Source organism: Vigna radiata, unplaced genomic scaffold, assembly GCF_000741045.1.
Source record: "Vigna radiata var. radiata cultivar VC1973A unplaced genomic scaffold, Vradiata_ver6 scaffold_91, whole genome shotgun sequence".
NCBI classification, from domain to species: Eukaryota; Viridiplantae; Streptophyta; class Magnoliopsida; order Fabales; family Fabaceae; genus Vigna; species Vigna radiata.
The window spans coordinates 1,439,742-1,450,182 of record NW_014543115.1 but is presented as its reverse complement, the minus strand read 5'-3'; the positions used below and the strand labels follow the sequence as shown (position 1 = coordinate 1,450,182).

Here is a 10,441-nt window from a genome sequence, read left to right as displayed (position 1 = left end):
AGTTATTAAGCCTAAAATTTTGTCTAGAGTTAATATTCAAGAAAGTTTCACAATGACCTTCATTTCTTTTTGACGAAAGAACCATAGTTTCTTCTTCTTCTTTGCTATTTCTTCTTTGTGAAATCCTCCTCCACCCTCATTGCATTTTTTGTGGAGTTTGTGTATTCTTTGGATTTTTTGTTTGTAAAGTTTTGGTTTTTATGTTGTCATTGTTGTCTAGATACTCTTAGATTATGATGGGATTGATTAACTTTGCAAAACGTACTAAAAAAAAGTATCAAATAATAGAAATTATTTTATAAAGGTTATAAAAGCCCTTTACAAATAAACATCATTTAAAATCATTATAATGAATGATCTTATTGTTAGTAATTGTAGGGGTTTTAAATTTTTTAAGAGATTTATAACCTCCCTAATTAAAAAGTTTCAACCTTCCCACTAACTTCATATTTTCCAAAAATTTCCCCCCGTTTTTCCCTTTAACCCTTGCTTCCTTTTTCCTATAATCTAAGTGGGAGTTTAACTTCTTCACCAAACCCTTGCTCCCAACTTTCAGACCACTCCAAAATATCTCTTCCTATTTCTCCCCAAATCTCAACCCCCAATTTTTACTTCAGTTTCGTCGTCCAATGCTTTCGTTCCACTCATAGCAACTCACATTCTATTTTGTGTGATCGTCGGCTAGGTTGAGCAAAATGTGGTCGCCGTCCAAGTTCAGCAAAGTGGGGTTGCCAGGCCAGGTGCGCAAGCTAACTCGCGGCCAGGTTTAATTCTTCAACCTATTATTTTTCTGAACCCTCTTCTGCCCCGACATCGATGGTGCACTATAAGGTTCTTGCTTTGAATTTATAAACATTCCTTTTGATTTGAAAATGCTTTTGATAATTGTGTGGTGTGTGCTCTGTTCGGTCATTTTTAAAGAGTTTTTCTTAGTAGATGAATAAATCATTTTTGGGATTATTCTCTAACTAAATTTATATATAATTTAGGGTTAATGCACGCCTGAAAATTAACTATTGATGATTTGTTTTGGTTCGCCAGTGACTTTGTTTTCATGTTATATGCAAGGGGAAAAAAGGGAAAGGAAATAACACGAGGTATGGAAGAAAGAAAAACGATTCTGAATCTTGTATAAAGGAAATTCATCACTGTAAGAGAGGAGAATATATTAGTGTCTAAAAGTATCCCTTCCAATAATTAATGTTGTTCCGATTGATGATTGATTTTTCAAACATGAATAATCGAATGTCCCAATTATAATTAATTTTTTTCAAACCAAGTAACTAATAATTTCCAGTACTGGACTGTGCAATGAAAATTAATTTCTGCGATCTGCGAGGAAGCAAGTCAGCAAAATCTACGTTCATACGAAAAACCGTTATGTAGGAATGACATTCTTAACTTAACTGTTCTTAGTTTCAGCTGTCTAAAGATGAAAAGGGCTTCAAATGTTGAGAAAACGGGTAATAAAACATTGATTTGTTGTTTGAAAAAGAGTTAGGCAAAGTAAAATTGTACCGTCCAAAAGTAGTATTAGATTTGAGTGATAAAGTAATTTGTTTGTTGGAGAGATTTGAATAGAGGTCGCGGTGATTAACCAATGAGTGGGAAAAGGTAGGTTGAAAAGTTGAAAAGGTTAAAATAAGCTTGGCTAGGCGACGAATAAAAAAGTGATTAATTTTCAGTTCATCTTCATTTCCTGTGTATAATTATCGTCACTTCAGTTTCTTGACTCCATTTGCATATCTGCATTTTTATTTTCGAATATGTTTTTGCTTTTCACTCTTAGATGTTAAAATAATTTTCAGTTTTTATGTGCTAAAAACGAAAAAAAAATTCATTTTTTTTACTTATTTTGTGTTAAAAAAATCCAAAATGTCAAAAAAATATAACTACATTTTTAAATTATAATGATTTGATATAAGTATCTATTAATGGAAAAATAAGATTTCATGACAGACTATTGTGATGGATAAAATTCATATATCATAATATATTCACTAGTGATAATTTTGTAATAAAATAATGATTTATTATGATAATATATCATAATAAATGTAGCGATGATATTTTGGTAACCTCTCTTCACTCTGTACAAATTTGTATAACCTTCTTTGCAATAAATGACATTTTGATGCTTAAGTTAGTGGAAAAGAGATTTTACTACTCCCACTCTTTTCCAACCCGTGGAAATTTGGCACACCAAATGCTTCATTTTCTTTTCTGCATATTATGTGAAGCTGTAATTTATCTCATTTATAATCCTTTCACATTTTCACCCTCAATTCCTTTTGTATAGTTGTTGGCCGATATTCCCTAATTACTTTCAATGGACAAATGTACAACTTAAATTATGTGAATAAAGTATGAAAACTTGTGTCGTTAGAACAAAAGACAAAAGTTCATAACACGTTGGTGCTGTAGTTAACATCCCTAAAATGTCGAAACCCAATTTGAGCACTTTTGATTAATGTTTCTAGTAATTTGATATCTACTAAAATAGAAAATCAAAAGAGAAGGACTGTGACTGAATAGGTGCAGTGTCATATTAACATTCAATCATTTGCCTAGTTCATATAACAAGAAACTGATAGCTTGTTAAAATTCTACTACTGCAGCATGTTCATATCTGCAAATTGTTTTTGGTCCATTTTATTGCTTTTTAATCTGCTCTAGAACCATTCTAAGGTCTCAATTTGAGTGCTAGCTTCCTTCATTACCTTTGCTATTGTTTTTCTTAGCTGTCTTGTTTTGTCAATTACACGTGAAGTATTATTATCTTTAACCATGTGAAGAAAAACATCCATCCATACAATATCACTTGATCTTATCTGCAAAAAAAAAACAAACGTCAACATTCAAATTATGCTTACCAAGAAATCCAATTATTAAAATCAAACTTAAGAGAAAAGAAACTTGAATTCTATAATTCTGGAAGTTTCATATTGCATTACAGATAATGAATTCCGGAACAGCAATTTCCCATCTCCCTTAACTTTTGAATTGGTCATCTTTTAATTGTAGTGAAAATTGCTTATATTTTATTGTTCTCATAGTTGTCTTTGTGAATCTTGCCCTTAGGGAGCTGTTGGATTGGCAATATGGGTTCCTTCAGTGACAAACCAGGCGAAGTACAATTGAAAAATCATAATCATAAGTTTATATTATAATCACTCCTTTAAGTTGAAACATCATCATCATTCAGTTGTTCAATCTTGTAAGCCATTAAGGGTATAATTGTGATTTTAGTTTTGAACAGAGTTGTTGATTGCATTTGTAAATGTAGATGTTTTCTTTCTTTTGTGGTCCAACACGTCTTTCACCATCATGGACATCATTTTCTGCTTTCATCACTTATTTTGTTGATTTATTTATCCACCTGCAGTGTCATAGTGGTTTCACCATTACTGGAGATGATGTGATTTTCATCCTCATTGGCATTCCATTTGTGTTGATGCTTGTTATATAACTACAAAAAATTAAGCCTGCAATCTATTGCTTGAACTTTTGTTTTGTTTTCATCTATATTTTCAAGCTTCAATCATAAACCCCATTATAAAATAGTAGCATGTATTCGTGTATGAATTTCCACACTACACACCTACCAACGACTTTGAAGTTTCTTCTAAATGTCAGCCTTACACTCCACACTAATACTCTTCTCTTCTCTCCTCTTCATTGTTTCCAAATTCCCAGAACCAAATAATCCTTCCAATCTTCTTCCATTACATTAAGCCTCAACTATGTATTATTACCACAATCTTCTTCTTTGCTACCACTGTTTTATCTTCTAATCCAAAATTTAAGGCCTGCACACCTAAAAGTTGTGGAGATGGCCCGACCATTAAGTATCCTTTCTGGATTTCTTTTTAACAGGAATCATTTTGTGGCTATCCCTACTTTGAGATTGCTTGTATGGATAAAAATCCAATTCTCAGTAGTTGTAGTTATGATTTTCTGGTGAAAGAGATCTCTTATTCTAACTCCTCATTTACAGTGGCCAACATGGCAGCCTATGAGGACAATTGTCCTGTTCCCTTATGTAATTACCTACAGTTCAAAATATTGGAATCTCTCTTTCTTTTATAACTGTACTAGAGAACCATTGCTTTTTATTGTATATTGATTTGCTATTTGAAAATTTTGTGGTTTCACTTGGCTTTAATTCGCTAATATAAATTGTAAGGCTTGAATGCTTGTGTTGTTGTACTGTGATATAATAAGGTATGTTGTTCATTTATTCGAGCCATATAATTTTATATACCTGTTAGGTTCTTTAAGTATGGTGGTGATTGTATTGGTTATTGCCTGGGTATTGAAACCGGGTTACTGAAAAAATATAATGGAATAGTGAGGAAAAGTTGGTGTTTTAGTGCATATAAAATTATTTCTCTTATATGGTTTTAAAAAAAAAAGTTATCGCTAGACATGAATAAGTCTTGGAGCAGTGGCATATTTATGTTGGTCAAAATGATTGAATCCATAATTTGTTGAAAAAACTAACGCATGGTACAATAGGTGGTGCAATGTTTATGGATTCTTTTTTTAATATATAATTGGTTATTTAGTTTTTTAAGTCAAGGTATAATTCTGGAAAACTATGCATGATATAAAAGAAAAATGGACACTTAAATCTCTTTTTTTTTTAAGGAATAAACTAGCTTTTTATAACTTGAAAAATCTCAATATTTTGATTATTTTGGGATGAGTTTTTACCCTCTAAACCTATTACTCTAAAGCTTACCACCAATTACAAGTAATGCAATGTAAGCTTATAGTTTCAGCTTTTCTCCTAAACCACTTTGTAGGTAGTTCACAGATACAAACGTGCTTATTGATAAGCTGGTGTTACAACTAAGCTTGGAAGACATTGTGTTATTACTGTGTTACTGTGTTGTTCTATTATTTGACTGCCATCAAACTTTGGAATCTCACAGTTCTCAAGGTTAGTACATTCAATTTCATTTGGAAGCATTTTATTTATTAATTCAATCTTTGTTTGTATATTCCATGAATATTATCTTTTTGATGTGGTAGTATATTTCATTTTGTTTATGAATATTTTTGAATGGATAAATCTTGGATTGCTAAGCCTCGAAATACAATTGAATACTCTATTGGTTTAGAAAAATTCTTAAATTTTGCTTTTGAGAATGGGGCTATTGGAGATACAATTCGATGCCCATGTCCCAAATGTGGATTTATGAAATGGCATAATAGAGTCGATGTGGGACTTCCAACACTATATGAAAAAATGTGTTTTTTCCCTGATTTGAACTTCTCTAAACATGCAACCTGAGCATCTCTTCCAAAGTTGTCTACTTGCTTTTCGTTGGCCCCGGTGTCCTTTTTGCACACCTTGCATGTTTTGTCAACCCATCCCTTTTCAACATATGCTTTATTTACTAAGTATTGCATTTACTTAAGCAAAAGTTTTGTCTCAAGTCACTAAGTAAAAGGTTTAGTTGAATTTAGATTGTCACCATGGACATATTTGTTCACTGAATTTAGGTAAACCATGATCGAAGAACAACTTCACCATTATTATGTATGGAACCTCCTTTATCATTAAGGTAACTGAGATTTGACAAAGGTTCATAGTGAAGGAAGCAGAGATCAGTGAGTTGCTTTGGCATTTAATTTTCTTTAATGCAGAAAATGTGTGTCTATTTTGTTATTTTCGTTGGTTTGGTATAAAATATGTTCTGTTATTTGAATGGTATCGAGTGGTACCATTTTTTTAGCTTTGCAATGTGATAGCAATTCTAATTTTTGTTGCCATTGTATTATACGAAAGATGTTTATGGTTTGCATTCCCACTTTGTAAATTTTATTGAGAAACATGATATGTTTTTGTATGGATAGCTTGCTGAATGATGTAGCTTGCTTGAACTCCTTGATTGGTCCGTGGCTTGTCAATGAGTAAATGAGCTTGGCTGCCATCTAAGTGTTGGTACACATTTATGTTGGCTGACAATTTTTGTATTCTATCTGTGATGTTTACAGTATTACTTGTCAATTTTATTCTTTTCTGTTTTCAAGGCTGTCTAGTGGTAGTTTGAACTTTGAACATGTATGGGAGAACAGCTTGCCAACTTGTGAAAGAATTTGCAAGCGGAGATAAGGGCCAGCTTGTGTCATTCAATGTAAGTCCACTTCTTCACTTTTTAGTAGGTTATTCTTATATTTATTTTCTACAATTGTTGGGTTATGTTGGAACCACCTTGTATAGTGGAAAACACATTACATTATCAGCAGGTATGTTAGAAAGCTGCTTTAATTGCAGACTCCCTGATACAGCCCAACTATCTATTGGGCCAGAAAATATATTGAACAAAGAAACAGAGCAGCAAAGGAAACGGGACAAGTTTATATTAGGAGAAAAAAATAAAAGGGGCTGAGGGGGACATGTAGCAGAATTAGTTAGAGAGAGAGAAAGGGGGAATCCTAGAAGATTTCCCTTTTGGTTGTTACCTTTATAGGTTAGAGGAGTGTGTGGGGGTGGATATTCTGTTTTTAACAAAATTAAGAGTGGAGAGTACCGTTTTGGGTCTCTTAAGGAGCGTAGCTCTGGACAGTAGGGTTATTCCTTCTGTTTTTGCCTTTATTTCAATGAAACAGGATCAGTGATCTTTTCTTTATTCTCTTTTCCTCTTATTTTATTACTTGTCCTGTGGTTTCGTAACACACCCCTAGTCTGCCTTAGTGGGAGTTTCTTTGTGGGTTGCTTTTAATTGCAGTCTCAAAGGTAGGGATCTAGTTTCGTAGACTAGAGATATGACTTAAGAGTTTCTTTGGGTAAACTTGTCTAGAGGTACTTAACAGACCATACCTAGAGCTCATAAAGCTCGGGTAGTTTTCACCTTACTAACTAGTTTTGTCAGATAAAGTTTGACCTTAACTCCAAATTCTAAAATTGGTACTCTTGTGTGTATGATATATTTTCTTATTAAGTTTTGGAATAAATTTGGAAAAGCTTGCACGAACCAAGTTTGAGTTTTATGCATCCAGAGATTTGTAGTTGTATGTAATGGCAGCCAATGTTACTGATGCTTGGTGATGGCAATTTCTGTAACGAGAATGTATCACATTAACCTAACCGAGGATGTTTTAATTCTTCTTAAGTTTTCCCTTTGGCTTTGTACCTGGCAGTATCTCGATCTAATTTACTTTCTTTTGATTTAAATGCTGTCTGTGATTCTTTGCTGCGTCAAAAGTTCGGGTTAGTCAGTGTAATTCAACTCTGAATGCTATGGCAAGTCGACAACCTTGAGAATTGTTTGCATGGATAAGATCTTTTTGTTTTGATTCAGAATTCAAGTAGCTATTTCACATATGAAATCTTTTTTCTTAAATTCATTATCTGCTTGTGTTAGGTCCCTTTTTAAATTTCTCAATCATTTCTATCATTTTCACACATCTCTCCACCCCCCAACCGACCCCACTCTGAAGGGGAGTAAAAGGGCTTGGAGAAGCTACCCTAATTGCTGTCAGAAGTTATTTTGGTCTATTGGGAGTCATTATGTTTCAGTCCTTGATGAAGTATCTTTTATGTATGATACTGCTAATTGATTCCTTGATTTTCTCTACTCTTATTTATCTATATTTTCCAGTGTGTTAGAAATTACTTTGGTCTATTGGGAGTCATTAAGTTTCAGTCTATGACATAATCATCCTTGATGAAGTATTTTTTATGTATGATATTGCTATTTGATTCTTTGATTTTCTTTACACTTATTTATCTATCATAGATATTTTCCCGTGGGTTTGTAACTCAGTACCTACGTTATATTGTTAAGGCTATGTGCATACTTTTGTTGATTATTTTGCCAATACTCTTGTAGAGTGACTTGGTTCAACAAGTAGTTGCAGAATGCAGTCAACATCTCCTTGAACTGCAGTCCCTGATAAGGTAACATCAATGTGCTGTCCTGTTTCTTTTTTGTGTCCCCCTTTTCTACATTGGAGGGTGCTATTTCATACAAAGTGAAGCAAGGGATGATGAACTCGCATTCTATTTTTGCTTGAACATCACTTTTCGTTGCATTATCTTATCCCATTTGTGCATGTGCTGTTCTGTGTAAACAGGAAGATGGAGGAAGAACGTTTGGATATCCAAACAGTAAGAAATGCAGATTATTACGGAGCTCTTATCCATCATCTTACTTTAGTCCGAAATAAACGTTGCCTAATGGCTTATGTGTAAGTATCTCTTGAAATGCTATTTACCATCGAGCATAGTTATTGTTATTACTGTATTTTGTAATCTATCTGCATTCTGAGATTCTATAACTTGTCTCTATGTAGGTACAATCGAGCAGAAATTATACGGAACTTATTATGGAAGATAGGGCATGTGCTTCCTCAAGAAATTGAAGCGAAGCTTTCTCATGCGGAGGGAGAATATTTCAAGAAGCATTCTGCAGCATTGAAATATTATATGTCCAAAGTGATGGTTGATCTGACTGTGGTAACCTCTTCCTCTCCCTCTCCCCCGCTTTAATTCTGTTCTTCCACACACACACAGGAGCACATCCACATGAATACACATATAAGAGATATACAGAGTTCAGTTACACACGTGCATGGCCATAGTTTCTAAGATTTGCTGTCTGTAATCAAATGCCTTGTTAAGTAATTTCCTCCGGGTGCACGTGATTTTGATTGATACGGAACTTCTTTTCGTTGTGCTAAATAACTATCCCTCTTTTTAATTCCATGTTTGGCTCGGAAATGAATTTAGTTATTGCCCTAATAATATAAGCAAGGTACTTGTTACGTGCACCTTAAGCATTTTTGCAGAATGAATAGGAGAAATTGGTTGATAGTAATCTTGGTGGTTAAGAACCATGCTTAATGGATCTAAATGTAATTCCCTATCATTGTTCAACATTCTCTTAGTTTTTACTTTTTCACCAATTTTCATGAAAACAACTGAGGTCACGTGACCGTAGGTTTTTAAGTGAAGAAATCTGGAAGAACCCTTATGAAATTATTTGATTATTCCACCTGCATTTGTCACTCATTCATTCAATGCAGGTACTCTATTTAGCTATTTACTTGTTTTGTTTATATTTTTCTAAAATAAAGACTTCACAAACTTACATAAACTACTAGTTTTATTCTGTATGATTTCTGCTAAAGCTGTTTTGATCAATTTCCAGTTTAAATTGTTATGTCGAAGACTACATATAATCTATATAATATATTTAAAGTGATTTTTCATTGTATTTGAATCTTATAATTCCATCCACAATTATGATTTCCCATTCAAAAAATTGTTCAACGATTCATGAATCTGGATTCTTACCATGCCGTAAAGTACTATGTTTTCACTCATAAAATCTGCATTTTAATAGGATATGGTACCACCAAAAGATCCTTACATCAAAGTAAGGGTTCTTGATGACATTGGAGACGGCATTCTGCTTAGTGATGATAAGACTGCAAATTTTGCTTGCCATTCAATGCATCTTCTGAAGCGAACTGATGCTGAGCAATTTATCTCACGGGTTAAGTGTCTTGCACCTAAAGATTTAGATAGCATTATGGTTTGAAATGCAATCTAATTTTTCCTGTTTTCTGAAATATCAACAGGGCCAAATGGAGGAACTATCTGGTTGACCTTGTAGACTTTTACCAAGAGGATATGTATATGAGAAGGCCATTCCAAAGTTGATACGGATTATGTAATATTTTCAAATTTTTTTAATTTAGATTAAGAAAATGGATCAAAACTTCATTTATTTATGTTTTAAAATATATTTCCAAATTAAAAAAAATGTATTTTGAATTATACTAATGCAAAAATGCATTTTGAATAATAATTCGAATTGCATTTAAATTACATAAATTGGGATTGAAATATATTTAGATTACGTAGTTTATAAATGCATCCTATATTATATAATTTGAAAATGTACTATCGATTATGTAATATAGAATTTTTAGATTTCGTAACTTCAAATTTAAAAATTTATACATGTACTAACTTACGTAATTCATTTAGAACTATGAAATTAAAAAATATAATGTATATTTTGAATTGCATAGTTTATAATGTTATTAATTATAAAATATGCGTATGACTCATGTATATAATTTTTTAATGTAGAAAATGTTTGTATAATGTTGTGATATTTAATCATTTATTACTTACTCACTTTAATCACTTTATTTAAATATATTAACGATGTTAGATATTAGTTGTATACTTAACTATAATATTTTAAAACAAATCATTCGAATATAACATTTTAAAAATTTATACTGCAACGGTCTTTTTAATTACGTGCTATATATTTTCATCCAAATTACTACAAAGATCTGATTATTGAATAATTTTAATTTTAAGGACTTTTTTCAATTAAGAGAAGAACTTTGTTTTAAGAGAATACACTCATACTTTTTTTTTTTTTTTACAAAACACCTCTTATATTCC

At 32.3% G+C, this 10,441-nt stretch overlaps 1 protein-coding gene across 10 annotated transcripts; it reads left to right on the top strand.

Annotated features, from left to right (window-relative positions):
• Nucleotides 1–456: 456 nt before the first annotated feature.
• LOC106753089 (probable DNA replication complex GINS protein PSF1) lies at nucleotides 457–9,784 on the top strand. Of its 10 annotated transcripts, XM_022777375.1 has the most exons (10): nucleotides 457–764; nucleotides 3,082–3,131; nucleotides 4,809–4,945; nucleotides 5,866–5,953; nucleotides 6,043–6,146; nucleotides 7,845–7,912; nucleotides 8,089–8,202; nucleotides 8,308–8,470; nucleotides 9,360–9,512; nucleotides 9,598–9,784. In XM_022777375.1, exons 5-10 carry the CDS (start codon nucleotides 6,072–6,074, stop codon nucleotides 9,622–9,624), a joined length of 600 nt encoding a protein of 199 aa, XP_022633096.1. In that variant the 5' UTR covers nucleotides 457–764; nucleotides 3,082–3,131; nucleotides 4,809–4,945; nucleotides 5,866–5,953; nucleotides 6,043–6,071; the 3' UTR covers nucleotides 9,625–9,784. The 10 variants fall into 10 exon arrangements, with proteins under 10 accessions (XP_022633096.1, XP_022633098.1, XP_022633094.1 ...); XM_022777377.1 differs by lacking the exon at nucleotides 3,082–3,131 and having other exon boundaries at nucleotides 457–740; XM_022777373.1 differs by lacking the exon at nucleotides 3,082–3,131 and having other exon boundaries at nucleotides 5,866–5,949.
• Nucleotides 9,785–10,441: the final 657 nt, after the last annotated feature.